Source organism: Podarcis filfolensis (genome assembly GCF_964270895.1).
Source record: "Podarcis filfolensis genome assembly, chromosome: 8".
NCBI lineage: Eukaryota > Metazoa > Chordata > Lepidosauria > Squamata > Lacertidae > Podarcis > Podarcis filfolensis.
This window is the reverse complement of record NC_139611.1, coordinates 5,639,162-5,665,629: the sequence shown is the minus strand read 5'-3', so window position 1 is coordinate 5,665,629 and position 26,468 is coordinate 5,639,162. Positions and strand designations below refer to the sequence as shown.

The following is a 26,468-nucleotide window of genomic DNA, read 5'->3' as shown; positions in this document are numbered from 1 at the left end:
CCTAGATGCAGACAGACCAGCCTTGGACTTGGCCGTATCTTATTTTCTACCCAAGGAGAAGGGGCAGAGAGCAGTGTGAGCCCAGCAGGGGTAGGACTTGAAATCTCTCCCCTAAAACCCAAGTCTACTTCTCCAGTGTTCAGGAAAATCAATGATATTTTTTCCCATTAAAAAAAAAGTTTATGATTTCCTCAGTTTGTTTCTGGCCCCAATCCACTCCCACCCTTGTTTCTACACATCAAGGTGCCGCTTTCCTTACCGATATTACACGAGTTCAAAGCCTCCCTTAAGTCCCTGATCACAGAAAAAGTTAAAACAAAACGGTCACAGAGATAGAATCATAGAGTGGGCAGGGACCCATCTAATCCCACTCCCTGAAGGACAGGAACCACAGCTAAAGCATTCCTGGCACAGGGCCACTCATCTCTGCATAAAAGCCTCTAGTGCCGGAGAGTCTAGTGCCAAACACCTCTTACCATCAGAAAGATCTTCCTAATGTTTAGTCAGAATCTCCTTCTTTGTCATTTGAATCCATTGGTTCAGGTCTTTCCCTCTGGAGCAGCAGAAAACAAGCTTGCTCCATCTTCTATGTGACAACCCTTCAGATGTTTGAAGAGGGCCATCATATCTCCTCTCATTCTCCTCTTCTCCTGGTTAAACATACCCAGCTCCTTCAACCATTCCTCATCAGGCTTGGTTTCCAGACCCTTGATCATCTTGGTTGCCCTCCTCTGCACATGTTCTAGCTCCTTCTTACATTGTTGTGTCCAGAACTGGACAAAGGACTCTGACCAAGGCAGAAGAGAGCAGGACTATGTCTTCCCTCGATGTGGAAACTCGCCTTCTGTTGATGCAGCCTCAAATGTCATCAGCTTTCTTTAGCTGCTGCATCACACTTGACTCATGTTAAGTTTGTGGTGTGCTAAGACCCCTAGATATTTTTCTCACACACACTCACACAAACATGCCCTGGATTGTGTACTGACCCGTGTGCTCCCAGGTTGCAGCCGGAATGCCAGGAGGAGGACGAAGGTGGAGGACGGATGCGTTGGTTGTCATCCTGCATCTGCAAGCGGATGGGCCTGCGCAGCCCCCAGGAGATGTTCAGCAAGCCCTCCACGATGAACTCCCCTTCTTCCTAGAGGGCACATGAGAGAAGGGACTGAGGGATGGTCCAGAAGCTGGCCTGCTCCAAGGATGCTGCAGAAAACTTCCCCAAGCCCCAAGGATGCTGGTTCTACCTCCAGAGCTGGACCACAGCTCTAATGGAAATGTTAACAACATATACCCAAACCCTGCACTATCGGAAAATGAAGAACAGCTTTTCAAAAGTTTGGCATCCATTTACTGAATACATTAAGGTAAAGGAACATGGCTGGCAGCCACCCTCGTTTCATGCGCTCCTATGGATAAACATTATTGGATAATGTACTCTTGAAGGTTGGGAGACGGGTGGCGCTGTGGGTTAAACCACAGAGCCTAGGACCTGCTGATCAGAAGGTTGGTGGTTCGAATCCCCGCAACGGGATGAGCACCCGTTGCTCAGTCCCTGCTCTGCCAACCTAGCAGTTCGAAAGCACATCAAAGTGCAAGTAGATAAATAGGTACCGCTCCGGCGGGAAGGTAAACGGCGTTTCCGTGTGCTGCTCTGGTTCGCCAGAAGCGGCTTAGTCATCCTGGCCACATGACCCAGAACCTGTATGCCGGCTCCCTCGGCCAGTAAGCGAGATGAGCGCAGCAACCCCAGAGTCAGCCACGACTGGACCTAATGGTCAGGGGTCCCTTTACCCTTTACCTTTACTCTTGAAGGACAATTGTCTGGTATTATAACACTGCTTTTGGAATAGTACCATTCCCTCCTTTCTCCTCATATCCTTTCTTTATCCCCCCCTCTTTGTTTGCTCTTTTCTCTTTCTCTTGACTGTTGCTGCCATTGCTTTTTGTGTATTATAAAGTGAAAATAAAAGCAATCACAAAAGAAAGGATGCTGGTTTCAACTATATTTATTTTGGTTCATAAGATTTACATACCACTTAATTGCTTTTCCCGCCAGCAGACCTGGTGCAAAAAGAGCTTTCGAGCTCTCCGCCTTGCTTACATTTAACTTGCACGCTTTAAGCCAGCCCACCTTCAACCGCATGTGGTTGAAACTGTGTGAGTTAAACGTGCATAAGATGCAATCATACTGTATTCCTCTGGAAGGATCATTTTAGTTTTTAAAAGCAGGTTTCCAGCCCTCTTGAATGCATCATTAAAAGTGCATGGGCAGCACATGCTGAATTCTCAAGAGTTGGGAAAAGGGGGAGGCCAAAGGAAAATCCCAGAGTCTGGGGGTGTCAGAGTTTTGGGGCCTTGCACAGTCCAAAAATAGTAAAACTGGAATTAAAACTGAAGAGTAAACTCTGCACTGCAATAATTCAAAAAGCATGCACCTATGAAGCCTTTTTGCATGCATTACGCCGTTTGCAGGACCCAGCTCCTTTAGGCGCAGAGTTCTGGTGACTTGGGTGCAGAGTTTCATTTTTGGAATTGTGCCCAGGTCACACACCCCTGGTCACAACATTCTCCCCTAACTTGTCTCTGCTTAGATAGGTTCTCTCACCTCTCGATGCCGGAGCTGCAAGTTCTGGCCTTCGTAGTAGAGGTTGTAGGTCTTCAAGTGCAACAACAGTTCATTTCTGGAAGATGTGGAACAAGAGCTGTTAGAAGAGCAAATGGAAGAGTTGTCCAGCTCTCTTTGCCACATGTAGTGGCTTTGTCCAAAAGTTGCTGCCTTTTGCAATAAAATATTTAAGGAAATTGGAGCTGACCCCTGACCCCAAACTTGCTCTACTTTCATGGCTCTCCTGAGAAGCCTCCAGCAAAGTCAGGGTTCCACAGAACATGCTTCTCCAGCCACACATTTCATTGTCCCATCAGAAAACTGCATGCACTTTCTGAGAGTCCTTTCAGAGTCCTTTCTGTTGGGGATAATTCAGAATGAAATCCCCAGGTGTCAGAAAAGGTTATTTATGTATGCAGCATCTGCGGCCCATGTTTTGTTAGCCCCCAAATGGAAAATGTTATGTACTGAAGTTCTCACCCTGGGCCAGCAGGGGGATACTGTAGATAGTTATGCAAATGAAGGATCGAAAAGTGACGTTCAGTGATTGGATAGTTTTAGAACGTTGCAACAGTTACATTTGTTCTGTAGCTCTATATAAGCAGGCTGACTGAGCTCCTCAGCTCAGTTCTGTTCCAGCTTACAAAATAAAGAGCTGCTTTGGAGAAATCGCTGTGTCGTCTGCTATGTCAACCCACAACTTAACAGAAAACATGCGAGGTCCCAACCAAAGAAGAATGGCAACTTAAGTTGACAGAATATGCACAACTTGCATGCTTAACATATAGAATAAGAGAACAAGAAAAACATATGTTTAAAGAAGACTGGAAAACATTTAATGAACATATGGAATATAATTGTATACAGCTGAAAATGCTGGCAGCATTAAGATAAATTCAACAGTGTAAATAAGTTTCGATGGATGCAATAATCATGGAATACTGATTGGTATAGTTTTTGTTAAATATGCAGGGATTTAAGATATGTAAAATGAACCACAGAAAGAGAAGAAGGGAAGTCATTGATCTATCAAGGATGCAAAATAAGTATTTGAAATTGTAAAACAGCCTTCCTTCTGGGAATGATCGGAGAGGAGATTAAGAAAGAAGATTATATAATGTTTCAATATGCAACTGTAGCTGCCAGGATTCTGTTAGCACAAAATTGGAAAACCCCAAATACCCTGACCGTTAAAGATTGGCAAATTAAATTATTTGAGTATATGGATCTGGCAAAAATGACGCAGAGCATTAGACAGCAAAAAGGTTCAAGGTTTATCGACAATTGGTCTAAATTCATAACATATATGGAAACAAATTCTAGAGATATAAAAATCACAGTAGGTTTAATATAACCCTTGCGATGTGTTTACGCTAAAAAATGAAAAACTGCAGAATGGATTTAATATTCACATAACCCAAAACCGAGATGGAGGGAAGTCAAACGTTATTTATTGTTAATTAATGTTTGTTTTTTGGCTGGTTTAGGTGTTTTGATTTGGTTGATCTTTTCTTTTCTTTTTTTGGTATGTGTTGGCTATTTTTCTTTTTCTTTCTTTGCTGTTGTTTGGTTATAGAAAATGAATAAAAAGAAGTTAAAAAAAATATGAAATTGTAAAAGAGAAAATTTAATGAGAGAGAGAGAGATTGATTGCATGCACTCAAAGTCCCTCTTCCTGTAGGGAGTTCTCTAGGCTAGAAATGAATGGCTGGTTGTAACTGCCCTCATTTTCCCTGTGCCCACAGCTTCATGACATACAGGCAACTCACAGTTTATGCAGCAGTTCGGTTCTGGCTGTCAGTGTGTAAACACAAAATCACGTGAAGCCAGGAGCCCCTGGAACTGCCCCCAACCCACAGGGAGAGGACTCTTTATCTTGCTCTGGGAAGGTTGCAAGAGGGCCAGAGCCAGTGTGGTGTAGTGGTTAAGTGGTGGACTCGTAATCTGGTGAACCGGGTTCGCTTCCCCGCTCCTCCACATGCAGCTGCTGGGTGACCTTGGGCCAGTGACACTTCTCTGAAGTCTCTCAGCCCCACTCACCTCACAGAGTGTTTGTTGTAGGGGAGGAAGGGAAAGGAGAATGTTAGCCGCTTTGAGACTCCTTAGGGTAGTGATAAAGCGGGATATCAAATCCGAACTCTTCTTCTCCTTCTGGGAGCCCACTAAGTGAGGCAACGCCTTCCTTACCGGCCTCCAGAACTGTCCCAGAGCCCATGTGCCTCTTTCCCAGAGGCCGGTGAAGAAGACAGCCCCTTGCTTACTGGGCTTTGGAAAGGTGGTGTGAGGGCTCTCAGAGCATCCTTGAGTCCTCATGCCTCCTTCTCAAAGCCCAAAAAAGTGAGGGAGACTCTCTGGGCGTGCGCAGAACATAAATAAATGGAGAGCAAGGATTGGTGGGTTTCTCGCACTCTCCCATTTATCCACCCCGCCACTCCAATTGCGTAAATATGATTAGCATAAGATGCAAGTTGCCGGTACTCAAGTCTCTCCTCCCTTCCTTACATGTGCTTGCAGTTATACACAGACACCAACACACCAGACCCCAGGGATTGGTGCCAGCTGCAAAGAACAAAGGTCTGCCCGGGACACGCAGCCAGCCTCCGACTTACTTCGAAATGTACTTGTCGTGCCCACAAGGGACCGGGTAGTTCTCGCTTATGTAGTCCATCCTTGGAAAGTGTCTTTCATCAGGAACAGAGGCCTGTGGTGAAAGGGGAGGCGGGAACAGCTTTAAAGCACACAACAATTTACTTTCTGAGATAAATGAAAAGAACATGCGAATCGTTCGTTCAATTCAATGGCGATTTTGCAGACCTCTAATGGGTTTTAGTTCCATGGATTGTAGTAGGGAGGGAGGGGAATCCAAAAGATGCAGAAATGTGATACCCCTGCTTGTTTTCCTGGAAGGCCATTCTGAGAACCAGGACGTGGGATGGACTGACCAGCACCTCAGGCCTTACTGCAATTACTGTGTTTATTTCTATCCCATCTTCTGCCTGGACAGAGACTTGAGGTGGGTTACACAAATCAAAACAACACAAAGCACACACACACACACAGCAATTAAAACATTCAGGAGCCATTATGGCTAGAAGCCACCAATAGCCCTCTCCTCCATGAATTACCTTTTCTTTGGCATAACGTATTCTGCCTACTTCTTATAATAATAATATATTATTTATACCCCGCCCATCTGGCTGAGTTTCCCCAGCCACTCTGGGCGGCTTCCAATCAAGTATTAAAAACAATACAACATTAAATATTAAAAGCTTCCCTAAACAGGACTGCCTTCAGATGTCTTTTAAAGAGAAGATAGCTGCTTATTTCCTTCACGTCTGAAGGGAGGGTGTTCCACAAGGCGGGCACCACTACCGAGAAGGCCCTCTGTCTGGTTCCCTGTAACCTCACTTCTCGCAATGAACTGCCAGGGAACTGCCAGGAGGCCCTTAGTGCTGAATCTCAGTGTCCGGGCTGAATGATGGGGAAGGAGACGCTCCTTCAGGTATACAAGACTGAGGCCATTTAGGGCTTTCAAGGTCAGCACCAACACTTTGAATTGTGCTCAGAAACGTACTGGGAGCCAATGCAGATCTCTCAGGACCGGTGTTATATGGTCCTGGCAGCCACTCCCAGTCACTAGTCTAGCTGCCGCATTCTGGATTAATTGCAGTTTGCGGGTCACCTTCAAAGGTAGCCCCACGTAGAGCACATTGCAGTAGTCCAAGCTATGCTATGCTATGCAATTTGGACTGAACCTGTACATTGCTAAGTGATACAAAGGGTTTTGTAGAGCACTGAAGCCCTCCAGCTGACCACACATTAGCCGTCCAGCTTCTGAAATTTTCACAGGCATCACACACATCTTTGAAGTCATAAGGACTAGATACTTAACAGGGAAAGGCAAAGCTCTCCAGTGCTGAATCTGACTCCTGTGGCGAATGCCACCCTGAACCTGATCTTTTTTCCCCTTGCTCTCTGGGATTTCATCTTACGCCACCTCTGGGCATAATCTCTTGTTTTGGCTGCTGTAGCCTAACAGGTGTCCACAAATCTTGCTTTGTATCTGAAGACGCAAAGCAGGAAGCCCAGAAGTCTTAACACTGCTGCATCCGCTGCTGCATCCGCCAAGCATTGTTCTTGGGTTGGGGGGAGCAAAACAGAAGCACTAAGAATATCACCACCTCCCAGCAGAGCGGCTGACGAAATTCTGAATTTCCTGCCTCCTCTGAGCTGCCTTCCTAACCAGCCTGACAGCTGTCTGTTTCTGCAACAGCTTCTGGGGCTGTTCAGCAAGGAAGCTCAAGACTTGCACAACGCAAAGGAGAAAATGATTTCTCCACCCCCACCCTATTTCCAAACTACTGTGCCGTTGTCTCTTCAAGACTGGCAGCGGTGGCTGGGAGTGCCTTTCTTCAGCTCTGGCTGGTTTGCTGGACTGGATCATTGCAACATGCACTGTGTGGGGCTGCCCTTGAAGATGACTCAGAAACTTCAAACACAGGAGCTGGCTGGCTGGGGTTCCACTTAGATCTCATATAACCCATTTTGAAACAGCTGTGCTGTTTCCGGACCCAATTAAGGTGCTCACATTAGTGTTTAACGGTGCTATTTTTCTAGAAAAAGAGGTGCCAGAACTCACCATGAACGCCTCCCTTGTTCTCTTAGAATGGCAATGGCGTCTGTCTGAGAGGTGCCGGAACTGAGTTCCAGCTGGGAAAAAGCCCTGGTGTTTAAAGCCCTAAATGTCTCAGGCTCCAAAGACCTGAGAGGCTGCCTCCAAGATCAGAACAGGGGGACCCCTGGGTAGTTCCTCCACCCTAGAAGGCTTGGCATGGTGGTGACCCAGGCAAGAGGGCCTTCTCTGTGGTGGCCCCTTAGCTGTGAAACTCCCTCCCTGCAAAGGTGCATCTGGCATCTGCATTGTACGGCTTTCAGAGGATGGTTGTAAGTTGTTTTTAGTTGTTATTAATATTGTGCTTTAATGCTGTAAAGGTAAAGGTACCCCTGACTGTTATGTCCAGTCAGACACGACTCTGGGGTTGTGTGCTCATCTCGCTCTGTAGGCTGAGGGAGCTGGTGTTTGTCCGCAGACAGCTTCCGGGTCATGTGGCCAGCATGACTAAGCTGGCGAACCAGAACAGCGCACGGAATACCGTTTACCTTCCTGCCAGAGTGGTACCTATTTATCTACTTGCACTTTGACGTGCTTTCCAACTGCTAGGTTGGCAGGAGCAGGGACCAGGCAATGGGAGCTCACCCCGTCGCAGGGATTTAAACCGCCGACCTTCTGATTGGCAAGCCCAAGGCTCAGTGGTTTAGACCACAGCGCCACCCGCATTGTTACCCATGCTCAAACCTTAGGGTGAAGGGCAGGTAATAAACAAACAAACCATTTGCCCTCCCCAGCACCTGAGGGCCACAAGCGAGCCAAGGGGGCACTTGGACAGGCCCCCTCTCCCACAGTGCTCCACCTGAGGCTTGCTGCCTTAAACAAATGCAGCCGGGGAGGGGCACAGCCAGCGCACACCCTGTGAGCAGCGCATGCAAGACACCCCCTGGAAGCACACAGCCAGGGCTGGCTACCTCTCTGTCTGCTTTCTCAGCCAAGGGTCTTTGCCAAAGGCACTGCCCGGGTCATGCTGGGCGATGGGGACTCAGCAGGCAAGACGGAGAGCCGTCCTAACCAGGCCAGGAACCGCAAAACCATCTCCACCAGTGCATTGGCTCAGGTGTATGGGAATGGGGCAGGGGGAGGATTTGCACCCCGGCCCCTGCAGGAACAAGTTCCAGAGTTTTAACTATGTGTTGTGTGAATAAGTCCTTTCTTTCATCTGTCCTGAATCTCCCAATGTTCAGTTTCATTGGATGTCCAAAAGTTTAGTGTTACGAGGGAGGGAGTAAAAGCTTATCTCTATCCACTTTCTGCATGCCAGGCTTCGTCTTAAAAACTCCTGACATGTCTTACTCGCCTTTTCTCTAAACTAGAAAGTCACAAATGCTGCATCTTAGATCTCCCACATCCTGCCTGGTTTGGCCCTGAGCTTAGAAACAGATGGTGTTTCCTGCATGCATTTGGGGCGGGTGGGGGCAGGGGGCAGAGGACAACAGCTCAGCTGGACTGAAAAGCAGAGAGTTCACTAGGAATCCAAAGACTCCCACCAGATGCTCTGCAGGATTTGTTCTTCTCCATCCTTGACACCTAGGACCAGAGTGGGGCTTCCGCAGACCACTGTCAAGTCATTCACCAAATCAGGAAACCCCTGGGCAAGGGATGTTGGACACAATATAATGTTGGGAGACTGGGAAAGGTTGTGGGAGAAAGGGGTTAAGTTTACTGCATGTACGGTATTAAAAGAAAACATTATGAAAATGATGTATAGATGGTGCTTAACCCTGGTAAAATTAGCAAAGATTTACCACACGAATGATAATTTATGTTGGAAGTGCAAAGAAAAAGAAGGCACCTTTTATCACATGTGGTGGACGTGTCCCAGGGTTAAGGACTTCTGGGGAAAGATTTACAATGAGTTGAAAAAAATGTTGAAAAATACATTTGTTAAGAAACCAGAAGCCTTTTTACTTGGAATAATAGGACTGGAATTGCCCCAAAAAGATGTTACGATTATTTTTGTATGCCACTACAGCAGCAAGACTGCTATTAGCTAAAAACTGGAAATCTCAAGAAATACCAACGGTAGAAGAATGGCAGATGAAGATGTTGGACTTTTTGGAGCTGGCTGACCTGATGGGAAGAATCCGCGACCAGAAGGAAGAGGAACACCAAGAAGATTGGAAGAAGTTTAAAGACTATCTAGCTAAATATTGTAATATAAGATCATTAGAAGTCCCTTGAAAGTATCGATTAGGCTTAGGATTAGAATAAGAAGGAGTTGTAAAGAACTATGGATTTAGACTAATAAGAAAAGAGAAGAAGATAGTAAATTGAAGGATTTAATTTTATTAGAAAGAGGATTTTGGAAAACTGTTACAAGGTGATACAATGAAATTCAGTTAGGGGGGATTTGAGGAAGTCAGATAACAATGAAAGATAAAATGGGTTCTAGAAGTAATAAGTGCTTATATTTTTCTTTTTCTTTTCTTTTAGTATTGTACTGTCTTTTCCTTTGTGTGTATTATATGTTATATTTGTCATAAATGTGGAAAAACAATAAAAAAATGGGGGGGGAGAGGAAACCCCAGCTCTCCATTCTGCATCCTGGAGAACAAGGAGAGGTTCAGAGCTGGCAAAAGCAGCACTGAGGTCCTTGAGAAAGAACCTTCCTGCCCCCCCCCTTAAAAGTACAGCTCACACGTCCTGCTCAAAAGGACCCCTCAAAGATAAGGCTCCAAGGCTTCTGTGATTCGCAGACACCATTTCCATCAGAAGCAGCTGAGTTCCTGCCTTTTTCCAGATGTTCTGGTGTGGGAGCTTAATTCTATTTGGCAACCCAAACTCTGAGCATCCACTGCACCGGTTAGGAGGAAGGAGCAGAGCCAGCTGTGCAAGGAAGCATCTCTCCCTCCAGAGAGGAGATTTTGGAAGCAGCTGCACTAAAGAGAAGCAAGCAGGGGCAGAAGAAGGTGCTAGTTCAGACCACGGGCCCATTTCCAGTAGGAAAAAAGGAGCAGAGTGGTCCCAAATGGGTGTAGCTGGAGGAGGAGGAGGGCTGGAGCTACAAGTCAAACAGAACTTTTTTAAAAAAACTGGTGGACAGAAGAAGAGCCTGCAGGATCAGGCCAGTGGAGGCCTATCTAGTATAGCAGGGCCCTCTCCCCTTCTGCAGCTTCCAGCAACTGGTATTCAGAAACATCGCTACCTCCAACTGCAGAGGCAGAGAGCAGCTGTCATGGCTAGTAGCCATCAACAGCCCTCTCTCCCATCTTCTTTCAAAGCCACCCAAGCTGAAGGCCACGACTGCTTCCTGTGGGAGGGAGTTCCACAGTTTAACTACGGCCCGCGTGAAGTACGACTTCTTTTTATCTGTGCATGTCAGTTTCCCGCTATTGTAAGGCCTTAATTTCTAGTCAACTAGTTTACGTTTTTATTACTGCTTTCATTCTTCTGAGCTGCTCTGACCTTTTTAGGAGCATTGACGAAATCAAAATACCTGCAGGAGATGTTTTAAATTTTGAATTCTTTGCACTGCCTGCCCACTTTGAAATGACTCAGCCATGAAGTCACCCAGCATTGCACGCCCAGCGCCCACTGTTTACTCACCAGGGCTGATTCTGCATTCGCTTTGTGTGCACATGCATTTTAATTTTTTTTGGAGGGCCACACTTCCTCCCCCCCAAAAAAAATTATGGGGATAAAATGCCGCTGGGGAGACAACATATGCTGCCTCCTGCCTAAGCTTCTTTGAGGAAGCTTTAAAAAGCCACACAATTAATGCTGGGGCCTTTGTGTGCAGTGCAAACACTGGTGTGTTGTGAGGATGCAAAGCTTTGCAATAATCCAACCTAGAGTGACATTGGCCTTTGGACCAGCTGTTACGCCTGCCGTCCATTCCTCCTGCAGCAGGACCACTGGGCCTCCCCTCTCTCCCCGCCTCCTCAGCCACTCTCCTCCATCTTGGTCTGCTCTCGGAGGCAGCCCTTCCCATCTGGCCTTGCCGAAAGTCGCTCCATTTGTCAGCCTCTCTCCTCTTAATGGAGACACAGAACCATCCATCTGCCTCGTGGCAGCGTAGCTCCCAGCTGCCCAGGGATGAGTGATGGAGGAAGGAACAGAGGAAAGAGAAGGGGAGGAAAGAGGCCAACCACACCAGGTGTGGAACAAACCAGACCTGCAACGAGCAGAAGCACAAAAATAAACTCCACAGCACACTGCGCTACCCTGCTTAAAAGAGGTTGTTCTGCACACACCATCACCTTGTTTGAGCATGTGGTACCCATTTAAAGGTAAAGGTAAAGGGACCCCTTTACCCTGATGCTTTTGAATTCTGGAGCTGGAGGAGACTCTTGAGAGTCCCATGGACTGCAAGAAGCTCAAACCTATCCATTCTTAAGGAAATCAGCCCTGAGTGCTCACTGGAAGGACAGATCATGAAGCTAAGGCTCCAATACTTTGGCCACCTCATGAGAAGAGAAGACTCCCTGGAAAAGACCCTGATGCTGGGAAAGATGGAGGGCACAAGGAGAAGGGGACGGCAGAGGATGAGATGGTTGACAGTGTTCTCAAAGCTACGAACATGAGTTTGACCAAGCTGCGGGAGGCAGTGGAAGACAGGAGTGCCTGGCGTGCTCTGGTCCAGGGGGTCACGAAGAGTCGGACATGACTAAACGACTAAACAACAACAACAAAGGGACCCCTGACAGTTAAGTCCAGTCGCAAATGACTCTGGGGTTGCAGCGCTCATCTTGCTTTACTGGCTGAGGGAGCCAGCGTTTGTCCGCTCCGCAGAGTTTTTCCGGATCATGTGGCCAGCATGACTAAGCCACTTCTGGCGCAATGGAACACCAACACCAGAGCAGTGCATGGAAACGCCATTTACCTTCCCACCAGAGCGGTACCTATTAATATACTTGCACTTTTTGGCATGCTTCCAAAATGCTAGGTTGGCAGGAGAAGGGACCGAGCAACAGGAGCTCACCCCATCGCAGGGCTTCAAACCACCAACCTTTTGATCGGCAAGCCCAAGGCTCAGTGGTTTAGACCACAGCGCCACCGGCGTCCCTTCTGGTACCCATTTACTTCTTGCATTTTTTCAAGGTGGCGTACATGGTTTCCCCACTTGTCATGTAATCCCAACAACCCTGTGAGGTACATTAGGCTAACAGAAGACAGTGACTGGTTCAAGGTCACCCAGTGAGCTTCATGGCCGAGTGGGGAAATCAAAGCCTCGTCTCTCAGGTCCCTGGCTTCCATGGCCAGTCAGGGCTACCCATGGACCCTGAATGCACAAAGAGGTCCTCAAGAACACCCAGTGGAAACCTCCATTTTCAGTTTCTGCTGTAGCTCAGTCTGAAGCAGGGTGTGTTTGCTTCCAACATGGGGACAGGAACCCTGAGAGATGGAGGTTCCTTCTGTTGGAAATGGAAAAGGAGACTACTCTGTCAGACTAACACTGGGTGCTTGGTGTGGGGCTGTCAAAGGGAGGGGGCTGACCCCACACTTCCCTGCAAGCTATTTCACATGATGGGAACCAGACAGCTGAACAGGGCCTTGGACAGTCCCACAGCTGAACTGAGGAAACCAGACCCACCAGCATTTCATAAATGAATCCAGGGACACCCTGGTCACCTCCCTCTTCCCACCCCAAGGCTCAGAGCCTTCCTCCCGCCCTGACCCACTGCCAAAGGCACAACTCGGTTGCGTAATGATGAGCGCCAACTGGAACTTTTCCAGTGTTTTATTACTGCAGATCATGGCATCAGTACAGCTGGCATAAACTTGATTTAAAATAAACCCCTCAATGGACTTTCCTGACCCTGATAAGAGTCCTTATCATCCTGGAACGCTTCCTGATCTCTCAAGACTTTATGTAAATATCAGCACAGTAATCTGTTGTTAGCAAAATTTAATTCACATCTCCTCCAAAAAGAACGGGCTCTACATAGAAGACAGGAAACAAACAAAGATAAACCATTTAGTCATTTCTCACTAGGATTATATTCTTTCAACTACAAACTAAGTCAGGTAAGCAGAATAACTAGCAGACAGGAACTTGTAAGAAATGAATAATGAAACAGAGGAATCAAGGTGTTCTTACCGAATTACTCCTCTAAAAGACCCCTTCCCTTCTCCATAACCCAACATTGGCCCCAAACTACTTACACTTTCAATGGTTTGTCAGCTCTAACAGCTCCAACATGGACCCATTTTCACTCTGTGCTCTCAAGGACCAGCCTGAGAGCTTTGCTCCAGGTATGCGCACCCCTCTCCCCTTCTTGCTGTACTTTTAGCCAGAGTCTGTGTCAAACGCCACACATTCTGTCTTTAGGCTTTTGACAAGGAACCTCCTTGTCCTCTTTAGATCAAGCTGTGTCTGTAGTGTGCGAGTTGCTGCCTGCTTCTACTGTAACTTTGCTCTCTGAAGCAGCATGTACACACACCGTCAGTTTCATGACAAATAATAAGCCAACCTTTTGGACAAGGGAGTGAGTGCTGGATATGCAGACACACACTTTTGTAGCAGTCGCTTCTGCTCAACTCATTTAGATGCCAAGAGGTCATTTGATCCTTAGGTTAAAGATATACTACCAACATCTATTCATCCTGCAATAAGTTACTAGCTGCCCAAGAGACAGCTCAGCAGCTGAAGTGTGGGCACAACGACAGAGTGAGCATTGATTGGCATCTTGAGTGTTTAGCTGCATGCACGACCCTGGGCTCCACCAACCTGGCACCTTTGGGACGTTTTGAGCGGCAACTCCCATCAGATCCAGACAACACAACTGTAAGATGCTGGGGCTGATGGAAGCATGTTGATGCTGACTTAAGACAAATGGCAGTTGTAGGCCGTGTAATACAGTATAACACGCATAGGCAAACTCAGCCCTCCAGCATAGCTGTCAACTTACAGATTTGAAAATAAGGGACCAGCAGCCTCGAAAATAAGGGATCAGCAGCCGAAATAAGGGGTTTTCCAAGCATAGGTATGTTCAGCTTCTGAGCCCCTCCAAGCCAAAGGCAGAAAGCCCAGCCAGCAGCCAAACGAAGCCTCAAGCGGTGGTTCTCACAGCGCAGCAACCCGGCAAAGGGGATGCAGCAAGGAAAACCACTGTCACCTCTCCGCTGGGAAGCGCTGAGCAAAGGCAAGTCCCCAGGCAACTCGGCCAATTTGATCGGCACAAGGCATGCAAGCTCCACCCCCCCAGTCGTTCTTAGACTCCTTATTGGGTGAGCAACACAGCCAAGCAACACAGTTGGAGCCTCCCTCCTCCCTGGCCGGCAGGGAGGGAGGGAGAGGAGCTGCTTCCTTTGAAACCCGGGAAATTTAAGGGACATCATCAATAAGGGACAGCAGCGGGACACAGCGCTGGGATAAGGGACTTTCCCGCCAAATAAGGGACGGTTGACAGCTATGCCCTCCAGATGTTTTGAGACTACAATTCCCATCATCCCTGACCACTGGTCCTGTTAGCTAGGGGTGATGGGAGTTGTAGTCCCAAAACATCTGGAGGGCCAAGTTTGCCTATGCCTGCACTATACCTTTAAAGCACAATTGGAGCAAATCCTTTCCCTCAAACAATTCCAGGCAGTTGCAAAGTTACAGTTCCCAGCAATCCTTAACAAACTCCAGTGCCCAGAATTCTTTGATGGGGGAAATGTGCTTTGAATGTGCTTCAAAGGTACAGCACGTCTGCAACCCCGGCTTGAAACATCTGGTGGGCACCTGGCTGCAGGAAGATGCAAGCCAGAGAAGTGTAGCAGAGATGCATTTGCTGGCCAACTCGGAACTCCAGCAGGGAGACGCCTGAAAACCGATGCACAGCACCAAATCTAGCAGCATTTTTACAAGGTTTTGTTTTGTTGCTAAGAGTAAAAACAAAAACCAAACCAGGACAGTGATCTAGCAGAGATCAGAAAACAGGGACAGATGGAGGGGTTTGCATGACTCCTGGCCTTAGGGAGAGAATTTCTGCTCCTTGCGATTCCCAGAGCGTTACCTTTGCCTACAGCAAGAAACGCCAAGGGCAGACATACGAAGGCATGCCATGCGGTGGCACCTTTGAGGACTGGGCTGCCTCCCCCAGGGAGCCTGCAGGCCCATCCTCTGAAGTGACAGCTCCCATTTCAAAAAAGGAGACCCCAGCCTGCTTTCTCACAAGAGAAACAGGCTTCTTTTGGCATCAGTTTCCCAACTTATAGAATCAAGAGAACCTAAATGGCAGGATCTGATCAGCCACAATACATTTTGCTTCCATTTCACATACTTAAAACACTCTTGGGGGCCAAACTGGCACCCCCCACAAAAGCCATAATCCAAACTAAAAATAACTTTAAAACTATTTTCTTGATCCCAGCAAGGCCATCTGCTCTGCAAACCAGCTGCTGCTACCCAGGTGAAGAAGCAGCGAAATTGCCCCCTAATCCAAAGTCTGGCTGCCAGACTGTTCAGGAGAGCAGAGGTGCTCAGCTCCCCTGGGCAGCACCAGGGCAAAGGATCAAGAGGGAAGTGAAATGGCACTAAGCATCTGTTTGCTGAGACTAACTTTCAATCATTTAATTCTGTACTTTCAACAGATTTACCATCTTGGCTTACACACACACACACACACTCCCTTCCTGTATAAGATTTCTTATTTCTTACATTCAAAGCACACCTTTCTTTCCACCAAGAAGTCCAAGGTGGCACACATAGTTCTCCCCCTCCCCATTTTATTCTCCAACAACCCTGGCCCAAGATCACCCAGCAAGCTTCCCGGCTGAGTAGGAATTTGAACCCTGGTCTCACAGGCCCTAATCTGACACTCTAACACAGGGGTCAGCAAACTTTTTCAGCAGGGGGCCAGTCCACTGTCCCTCAGACCATGTGGGGGGCTGGACTATATGGGGGGGGATGAATGAATTCCTATACCCTAACAAATAACCCAGAGATGCATTTTAAATAAAAGCACACATTCTACTCATGTAAAAATACCCTGATTCCTGGACCGTTTGCAGGCCGGATTTAGAAGGTGATTGGGCCGGATCCGGCCCCCGGGCCTTAGTTTGCCTACCCATGCTCTAACACTACATGTCAGAAGATCCCTACATGGTGCCCAATCAATCCTGAGTAGAAGTATGTAAAGGTAAAGGTAAAGGGAGCCCTGACCATTAGGTCCAGTCGCGGACGACTCTGGGGTTGCAGCACTAATCTCGCTTTACTGGCCAAGGGAGCCGGCTTACAGTTTCCAGGTCATGTGGCCAGCATGACTAAGCCACTTCTGGTGAACCAGAACAGTGCACGGAAACACTGTTTACCTTCCCACCGGAGTGGTACCTATTTATCTACTTGCACTTTGATGTGCTTTCGAACTGCTAGGTTGGCAGGAGCTGGGACCGAGGAACGGGAGCTCACCCCGTTGCGGGGATTCGAACTGCTGACCTTCTGACCGGCAAGCCCTAGGCTCTGTGGTTTAAACCACAGTGCCACCCACGTCCCTGAATAGAAGTGTGAATTGCACCCTATTCTGCATCTTGCATATGCTTCACACAAGGATCTGGTTCACACATGCATGCCTCTGTTTCTTGACACCTGATGGTAGCAGCTGAATGTGACAGAAGTTCTATTTGTGCTGCTACATCCAATCACAGAAAGGAAGCAGGTTCCTGGTTGATCTGGACTGGTATCCATCATCTTTGCTGGCCTGAGAACTGCAGCTTCTTTCAGATAAGCGAAGCCTTGAGGTGAGCCCACCCCCACATGCCTCCCCCAACTTTTTGCTGCTTCTGACTGGGAGGTCTGTGGCAATCTGCAGCAAGGGCTTAAATCCAGCCCAGATGCAACTCAGCAAGCCAGTCTCTCTAACACACTCTTAATGAAGCAACAGCATGTCAGCGCTGGAAGACCCCAGCAGCGGATCTTGCATAAAATTTAAGGCTTCCTTCTGAAAGAGCAAGCAAGAACATAAGAACAGTCCTTCTGCTGGATCCGGCCAATGGTCCATCTAGTCCAGCATCCCGTTCTCACAGTGGCCAACCAGATGTCCATGGGAAACCAGCAAGTGTGCACAAGAGCCCTCTCTCCACCTGTGGCTTCCAGCAACCGCCTCCATCTCAGCTGGAGACAACTTTCTTCAGCTTAGGCAAATTATGCAGATCAGTCATGCACACATTTCCCTCACGGAGAGGCTCCTCACGGGGTCTCTGCCATGGGAGCATATTCACCCAGTGCTTTCCAAGCTGCACTGGCTCCCGGTGGAGTACAGGGTCAGATTTAAGGTGCTGCTTTTGACCTTTAAAGCCCTTCACGGCCTTGGACCCTCGTACCTACGGGACTGCCTCTCCTGGTATGCCCCACGGAGAGCCTCAAGGTCCATAAATAGCAACACCCAGTGGTCCTGGGCCCTAAGGAAGTTAGACTGGCTTCAACCAGAGCCATGGCCTTTTCAACTCTGGCTCCGGCCTGGTGGAACGCTCTGCCTCATGAGACCAGGGCCCTGCAGGATCTGATTTCTTTCCGCAGGGCCTGTAAGACAGAGTTGTTCCGCCTGGCCTTTGGCTTGGAGCCAATTTGATTCCCTCCCTCCCTCTCTTTGTTTTTTCTTTTCCTTCTCCTCCTGCGATGAGGCTACATTTTAATATTTTAATGTTCCATTATTTTAATGTTGTATTTTATTTTTGTTTTTAAGTTGTAATCATTCATCTTGTTTTTTATTATTGCTTGTAAGCCGCTCTGAGCCCGGCCTTGGCTGGGGAGGGCGGGGTATAAATAAAAAAATATTATTATTATTATTATTATTATTATTATTATTATTATTATTATTTCCCCCTATTTTGCATGGTGACTTTTATTTAATTGCTTGAATTAAATCCAGAGGATCCCAGGGCAGCACACAATAATAAAAATACGATGTAATTTCACGAAACCCCAATACTATTCTTCAAACAGGGATAGGAAACTTCCGATTCAACATTTTATGGAAAGCTACATTGCCAAGTGCCAATCAAGTCTTGCTTTGCTCAACAGGGGAAGTTCCTACTGTTGCAGCAGCCGTAGGCACTCGGACATGCCGCTGACTTGGCTTAAAATTAATGGGAACTGAATATACTTTGGCTTGGCCAGATTTCCCCATGGCTCTCAAAAGTTGTTTTTAGCCAAATTTAAGCACACAACAACACACTGCCACCCTTCGAGGAAGGATACAGTTTCTGCCCTGGTGGCTTAATTCCCCCTGGGGCTCTTTGCTTAAAGTCAGAAGTGCTGCAGCCTCACAGTTCTGGAAATCGCCCCCTTTGGCTCTGCCTCTGGACTTCCCTCCCCAAGCAATGCCTTCCCTTTTGCCAGCTGCAGTTCCCTGCACCCTTCTGCCAAGAATATCAAATCCTTGGCTTAGAAACCCACCCTGCACTCTCCCACTGATCTTTCTTCCTTCTGTTTCAATTAACCCATCCATTAGGTCTCTATGGCTGCAGGCACCAGGGTCCACTTGGACCCCTCTCTCCTGTTTCCTCTCTTCTAACAGTTCCCTTGCTCGCCGTAGTTCTATAGCTCTCCACAGCCTTAAAAAGCGAATCCAGACTTTTGGCTGCATCAGGGCCAGCCAGCCAGCCCATAAGGCAGACTAAAGTGGCTGCGTCAGGCTGCAGAACCCCATAGGGTGGCACCCCCATTGCCACTGCTGGGGTCATGCGACTGCGGCTTCCGGTGGGAGCTCACAAGCTCTCACCCAAAGCCACTGCACCATCCAGGTGCACCTATGCAAATAAATTCCACCTGTCCAAGTGGAATTCATAGCCAACAAAACTAATTATTAGTCTGCCTGCTCAAATATTCATATATTGTAATTTCTGGGCACTTTAATAGCATGGAAGGCAAAGGCAAACCTTTTCTAATTTGTAAATAAATAGTTTCCTTGCCTGGTTGCCTGGATCTAGTTTTCACTTGTGCTAGGCAAATGGGAAAATCTCGGAACCCTCTGGCACACTAATAAAGAAATTAATCAGCTTGAGCATTTGGTTTTTGTATCTCCCCTTCCAAAAAGTTAGGAAACGAGCCCAGCTTGGAACAAAAAATGCTTCTCTCTGCTTAATGCAGCATGTTCACTTAAGCCTCATTAAGGTTTTCCAGACACTGTTTAACTCTTCTGAAATCTTTTTTCCTAGATTTTCAGCATTCAGCAATAATTTATTTTATAGAAGAATTTAGTTTAGCATCCATTCCTTGCTTATTTCATTACATTTCTATCCCACCTGCCATGGAATTCAAGAGCAGCAAAGCCATGAAAGGGTACGAAACAGGTCCCCAGATGTGGATCAGAGTACATTGAACCCAAGTGCGTTTCCAGGGTTCATGAGTCCTCCTCTGGGGGTGGGGGGCTTGTTAAACAAAGCGGGGCTCTCCGGTCTGTTTAGGTTTGGCCTACTGGAGCTGCTAGGGGACGCGGGTGGCACTGTGGGTTAAACCACAGAGAATAGGACTTCCCAATCGGAAGGTCGGCGGTTCGAATCCCTGTAATGGGGTGAGCTCCCGTTGCTCGGTCCCTGCTCCTGCCAACCTAGTAGTTCAAAAGCATGTCAAAGTGCAAGTAGATAAATAGGTACCGCTCCGGCGGGAAGGTAAACAGCGTTTCCGTGCGCTGCTCTGGTTTGCCAGAAGTGGCTTAGTCATGCTGGCCACATGACCCGGAAGCTGTAAGCCGGCTCCCTCGGCCAGTAAAGCGAGATGAACGGCGCAACCCCAGAGTCAGCCACGACTGGACCTAATGGTCAGGGGTCCCTTTACCTTTACTGGAGCTGCTGGGGACTGAACCTGGGACCTTTTACATGCAAAGTTTGTGTTCTACCACTGAATGGCATCTTCTCTGACCCAACTGCTTAGTGACAAATTGAGAAGGCCTGAGTCTTAATGGCAGAGCTATCAAGATTGTTAGGGTCCTTTTAGAACACAAAAAGCTGAAGCTAGGAATGCATATGTTTAGTAGTCCTAAAACAACCTGACCACTAGAAAAAGTCAGAGAATTAAATGTTGTTCATGCTGCCCACCAAAACTGAGCACAGGAGAACTGTTGGTTTGTGCTGCCTGCAGAGTCAGTTCAGAACTAAGAACAAACCACAAATGAACTATCAGGGAAGAATGTGGTGCTCCACCCCCTCTTTCACACAGTCTTGGTGGAGGAAGAAATGAAGAAGGGGCAGCCAGCAACTGATTCTTCTGCACTTGGGAGCCAGAGATTCCAGAGCTGGATATTATTATTTTGAATATTACCCATCCTTAGCCTTCAGGGACAGAGCAGATTAAGAAATATGCAGATGTGGTGCTACAGAAGAGATCTTGCTGAACATTAAACATTATACTGGAGGTTATTTGCTAGAGCTGGACAAAATGGGAGAAAGACTTTGAGAGAGTCTCAAAGGCAGGCAGAAGAGAAGCAAAGCAAAAGTTTGTAGATGGAAATTAAGTCCATTGCAAGAGAAGAATCTTTTGGCACTAACACAAAAATTGGTAGACGTTTATTGAGGCTAGACCTACTTCATCAGATGCAATGGGACTTAATATCTCAAAGTGCGTGGGTGGGGGTGGGGAGAGCCTGAACACACCCAAATTTACAATCCAGTGCATTTAGGAGCCATGTCTGGGGTACAAGCTACAAGAGTAACATGCAAGCTCTTTCCACCCGGCTAAAGTCCACCCCCCCCCCAAAAAAAGCTAATGGTTAACAGGAACAGACAGACTCACCCCTATGCGTAGTGCAGCACTTTGCAAAACTCACAAGCCCCACTTTCTTCCTCTTTCAGCCGCCCCTCCCCACCCACTTCCTCATCCTCTGTGGAGCTGAGAATCTGAGTCCCAGTGGCAGATAACAAATTACCCGGGGAGGGGGGGGCGGAGATGGTACAGCCAGCCACAAAGGCAGCGACAGTCCATCACGGGGAGGGATGAATAGAGAGACACAAAGCGATGGGGAAGGAGGGAGGGAGGAGTCACCCACTTAGAGTAAGGGAATCCCCTCCCCAAATTCCCAGTCCCTGGGGTGGCCTTCCTGAATTAATTAATATCCTCTTCTTTCACCCCACTCAAGAGAGAACCCAGGAGTCCTGGCCTGTCCCACCCCGCCCCAGCAGCACAAACTGTTTCCTCTTCACCACTAACTACACTCTCCTCCCAGAGAGTGTCAGAAAGTCGTCCTGGGCCCGATCCTGCCTGCACAAGCACCCGGTGCAACGAAGGGAAGCCACAAAGGGGCCCGCTCCTCCCCCCAATTCCCCAATTCCCATTCATTCATCGCTCCATTCATCCATCTGAACAGCTGCTTGCGCAGGAGACCCTCCTCTTCTCCGCGCCCCGCTCCGGGATGAATGGGCTCCAGATCACTAGGTCGGCTCTCCGTCGTCCCCAGACGGGTTTACTCGGAAGCAAGGCGCTTGGGGCTGAGCGGATAGATCAGGGATAAGCAGTGGGGAGCGGGGTTCCTGGGGGTTCTGCGGGGATCCACACCCCCCCGCCAGTCCCGCCCAACTCCAAGAAGGGCGCAGAGAGAGCAGCCGCCTTCTCCGAGTTGGGCGCCCGCGAATCTAAAGGGGCTTCTTCCGGGGTGGGGGTTCCTTCCAAACTCGGCCGATTCTCCCCAGGCAGCATCCCCCCCGCCCCCCCATGCAGCTCGTGGGTCTCTTCTGTCCAGCCGTCGGAAGATGCGGAGAGTCTTTCGGCCCCCGGGAAGGGGGGAGTGCGTGCGTCTTCGCTGCGCCCCCTCCCTCCACCAGGCGAGGTCCGGCTGCAACTTACCGGGAGCGCCCCTCCCCGGGCCCCGATCCCGCGGCTGGGCGTCCTCGCAAGCAGCAGACGACGGCGGCCGCCGCCCGGATCCCCTCCTCGCAGCTGCCGGGGGAGGAGTCCCCGCCCCCGCCGGCCGGCCGGCCTCTCTCTCGGGCGCCCCCTCCCCGCCGGAGCCCAGCCAATCGCCGCGCCGACGCCCCCCCCCCGCGCTCATTGGAGGCTCCTCCCGCAGCTGGGGGGCTGGGGAGGGGGGTGAGCCCGGCCAGACAATGCTATCGAGCGGAGCCTGGAGCTGGAGGGGCGCTAGGGGTCCCGGGCTCTGGGGGGGCCCTCCAGGGTTGGCAGGGTTTCGCTAGCCTCCGACCTCCAAAAACCTGCTGCCCCTTTTGCAGCAAGAGAAGCCAGGGCAGCCAAATGGACCGTCGCGTTGGTTAGGGACCCCCAGGGGTCTTCTAGTCCACCCTTCCCTGCGTTGCAGCTCCAGAATCCCCGAGCAAGGACTTATCTCGCCAGAGTGGTGCATGCTCTGGTTATCTCTCGCTTGGACTACTGCAATGCGCTCTACGTGGGGCTACCTTTGAAGGTGACCCGGAAACTGCAATTAATCCAGAATGCGGCAGCTAGACTGGTGACTGGGAGCGGCCGCCGAGACCATATAACACTGGTCTTGAAAGACCTGCATTGGCTTCCAGTACGTTTCCGAGCACAATTCAAAGTGTTGGTGCTGACTTTTAAAGCCCTAAATGGCCTCGGTCCATTATACCTGAAGGAGCGTCTCCACCCCCATCGTTCTGCCTGGACACTGAGGTCCAGCGCCGAGGGCCTTCTGGCGGTTCCCTCGCTGCGAGAAGCCAAGTTACAGGGAACCAGGCAGAGGGCCTTCTTGGTAGTGGCACCCGCCCTGTTGAACGCCCTCCCATCAGATGTCAAAGAGAAAAATAACTACCAAACTTTTAGAAGACATCTGAAGGCAGCCCTGTTTAGGGAAGCTTTTAATGTTTAATAGGTTATTTATTTTAGTGTTTTGTTGGAAGCCGCCCAAAGTGGCTGGGGAAACCCAGCCAGATGGGCGGGGTATAAATAATATATTATTATTATTATTATTATTATTATTATTATTATTATTATTTGCTTTGAAAACCCACAACAAAGGAGAGTCCGCCACATGGGGGGTTGGATGATCCTTGGGGTCCCTTCCAGACTCTCCAATTCTGTTGTTCCGAGAAAGTCCATCCCAATGTTCAACAGAAAGTTTTGCCTCAAGTTGAGTCACAATTTCCTTTCTTGCCATTGGAATCCAATGGCCATTTGTCCTTTGAGAAGACTGAGAGGACCAATGGATTCAAGTGAGAAGAAAGGAGATTTCCACTAAAGATTAGGAAAAACTTTCTGACACTAAGAGGCGTTCAACGGTGGAGGAGACTCCCTTCACTGGAGGTTTCTAAACAGACCTTGGATGGTCACCTGTCAGGGATTCTTTAGCTGTGATTCGTGCATTACAGGGGTTGGAGGACCCTGAGTCACAACTCTAGAATTCTGATTGCCTCCTTTGTTACCTGCCCTCCTGTGCCCAGGTGACTATGTTTTTTTAAAAAATAATTTTTATTAACTGGCCAATCACATCAAATTAAATCACATCACATAAATTCCAAATTACAAAGCCAAATTTTTAAATTTTGTTGGGGGAACCCATACTTCAAGATCCAAAGGGGGATTCAGATCATCTTCTTATTACTGCGTTAATGTCCAAATCAGTCCCAATCAGTCCAAACAAAATTCATAATTCTATCCAGTCTTATCTTGGTGTTTCCACATCATATCTTGTTCATATAATTTCTATTTTTCCTTTACGATCTCCTCTGTTAGTCTCCTTAAGCCGATAAGCAAAATAATAATCCTGTGTGGATTTCCCGTTCCTCCACTAAGTCCAGATGGTTTCCATATATCTCCTTCGTAGATAACATCGCTCTTTCCATCATAAATTTGGCATTTGTCGCTCTTAAGTCCCACCGAGAAGTTGATCCACGATATGTAAACAACTCTATTTCTCTCTTTCTCCTCCCAGACCCAAGAGCTCCAACAATGCCTCCCAAAATGGCGACGGCATTTTTAACTGCGTCATTCCAAAATTCTTAGCTTTCCAGCTTCATCTTGAAACATTGCTTTGGTTCGAAAGTTTATCTCCACACAGCCTTAAATCCACAGCTTAAGTCCTTAGTTTCTGACTCATTAGGGGAGGGGATTCTTGTTAAATCACATAAGAAAAAGGAAGGCAGGTTTTTTCCCCCCTCCCCCCTCAGTCATACCGTATCTTGACGTATCTTCTCATATTTTATTCTTGTCTTGTTATCAGAGATCTCTTCTGTCAGCAGTCTTTACTCCCCTTTTTCCTTGAAGCATGTGCAATTTATCTCGTCCAAATTGTTTCTTTTGAAGATGCTTGCGACTAGCGGCGCGAATCAGGGACGGCGTCCAGGAGTGCCGGAATCCCACAGGAGGGCTTTGTGCCTAGTGCCCCCACCCCTACAAATTCGGGGGTGGTATAGGGCACAGCAGGCAAGGGCCGTCCCCCCCCCACAATCCTGGGGGGGTTAAGGAGGCTAATTACCCCCATCATAGCCTCCAAATTACCTTGTGTGGGTCGGAGAGATGTTATTGTCAGCCATCTTCCGATGCGCCACCTAGTGGCCCCCGTGCCCAGGTGACTATGGAGGAGCGCAGTTGCTCCACGGATGAACCATGGATTCACAACTTTAATTAAAAGGGGAGCGGGTTAACAAAACATCAGCCAGATCTATGAACCTGGGGGAATTCATGCATCTTAATCTGATGCTGGACACAGACAGTGTAGGGGGGGGGCTCTATTGTGCTGGTGGGAAAAGAGGAGTCCCACACCTGGGGAGCCACAAGGAAAATGCTGCTTTTCATAATCACAGCAGGAGCTACAGATGTTGGCAGAGCTTCTCCCACTAATGGACTTAAACATGCAAAACATCCTCTCCTATTGTTCTTTAGTGAACCCTTTTAAAATTACTGCTAGTCTTCCACAGAATGAACTTCAGGAAACCCAAGTTAGAAAAACAAGGTTTCCCAAGGTTATCCACCAATAAAAGAGGTGCGTTGACATTAATTCTGCACACTTTTGAAGCTCCCGCATGGTGCCTCTGAGCTGAAATAATTCGCAGTATTCACAATCATTCATGTATGTGCTGATTGCCCTCCGTATCAAGTATCTAATTGCAAGGAAGTAAAACCCTCTGTTTTATTTTCCTCCACAAAGGGCTGTTTTCTTATTGCCATTAGTTTGGCCTTCTTTTCTACGGTGTCACATTAAACATTCATTAGAACTCAATTTGGGCAAGTCGCATCCAGTATTGTTGCCCATAATATTAACAAAAGAGCCAACTAGTTCCTCTGGGAATAGCTAAATTATCGTGGCTCTTGAAAACGGATCCTAAGCATTCACACACATTCATACACACCCACACCAGCTAATTATTGCATAAGTTGGGGCCTTGGTGGCAAAGAAGTGAAACGACTAACAGGAATGGATGAGAAACTGTTACCGTATTTTTCGCCCTATAGGACACACTTTTCCCCCTCCAAAAATGAAGGGGAAATCTGTGTGTGTCCTATGGGGCAAATACAGGCTTTCGCTGAAGCTTGGAGAGCGAGAGGGGTCGGTGCGCACCGACCCCTCTAGCTCTCCAGGCTTCAGGAAGCTATCAGCAAGCCTGGGGAGCCCGCGGGAGTTCCCGCAGGGCTCCCCACGCTGCGGATAGCAGCCTGCCGCCATACCCCACGCTGCGGATAGCAGCGCCGCCATACCGCTGTTCCCCAACCTGGTTTTGGGGGGAAATAAAGGAAAACAAATTTTCCTTTATTTCCCCCCCAAAAAACTAGGTGCGTCCTATGGGACAGAGCGTCCTATGGGGCGAAAAATACGGTAAGTCAGCTGTCTTTATAAATTGTGAACTATTTCTAGAGAGCCAGCTCACGCAGGAGACAGCCCTGAGAGGGAAGCTGGTAATATTTCACACACGGCATGTGCCTGGACTAACAACAGGTTTGTTTTTTTGTGGGGAGTGGGGCTAACTCCCACTTGGAATGAGAAAGCCAAATGGAAGAGAGCATTATCAGACAGGCTTTGTTTCAGAAAAAGCTATTCGAGGCCTGTTTCAGCATCCTGCAAACACATCGCTCTTGAAATACCAGTTTTTACTCCATCTTTATTGTCCTTTGAAATACAACCAGGGCTGACCCAACTCATTAGGCACTGCAGGAAACTACTTGGGACAGAGATGTGGGGGCTGTGCCACCCTAGATATTTTCAGACTGCACCTTTCATCATCCCTGGTATGACAGGGGGAGGGGGAAGGGGGGGAACAGGCTGGGGCTATGGGAACCAGGCAACAATTCATCCATCTCTTAATTTGACTAGATCAGCAACCCCAGGATTATTTGGGGGGGGGGGTAAAGCAAGAGGTAGCAAGTTATTCTGG

The 26,468-nt window shown here is 48.2% G+C and overlaps 1 protein-coding gene across 1 annotated transcript in view; it reads right to left on the bottom strand.

Moving 5' to 3' along the window:
• The window catches only part of RASSF2 (Ras association domain family member 2), a 50,414-nt gene extending 28,401 nt beyond the window's left edge, over positions 1 to 22,013 (bottom strand). The window contains exons 1-4 of the mRNA XM_083629628.1: positions 21,976 to 22,013; positions 5,212 to 5,303; positions 2,603 to 2,678; positions 987 to 1,138 (exon numbers count right to left, since the gene is read on the bottom strand). Of these exons, the coding sequence (XP_083485754.1) occupies positions 987 to 1,138; positions 2,603 to 2,678; positions 5,212 to 5,270 (287 nt within the window). The 5' untranslated portion in view covers positions 5,271 to 5,303; positions 21,976 to 22,013. The remainder of the gene's footprint in view (positions 1 to 986; positions 1,139 to 2,602; positions 2,679 to 5,211; positions 5,304 to 21,975) is intronic.
• Between the last annotated feature and the right edge of the window lie 4,455 nt (positions 22,014 to 26,468).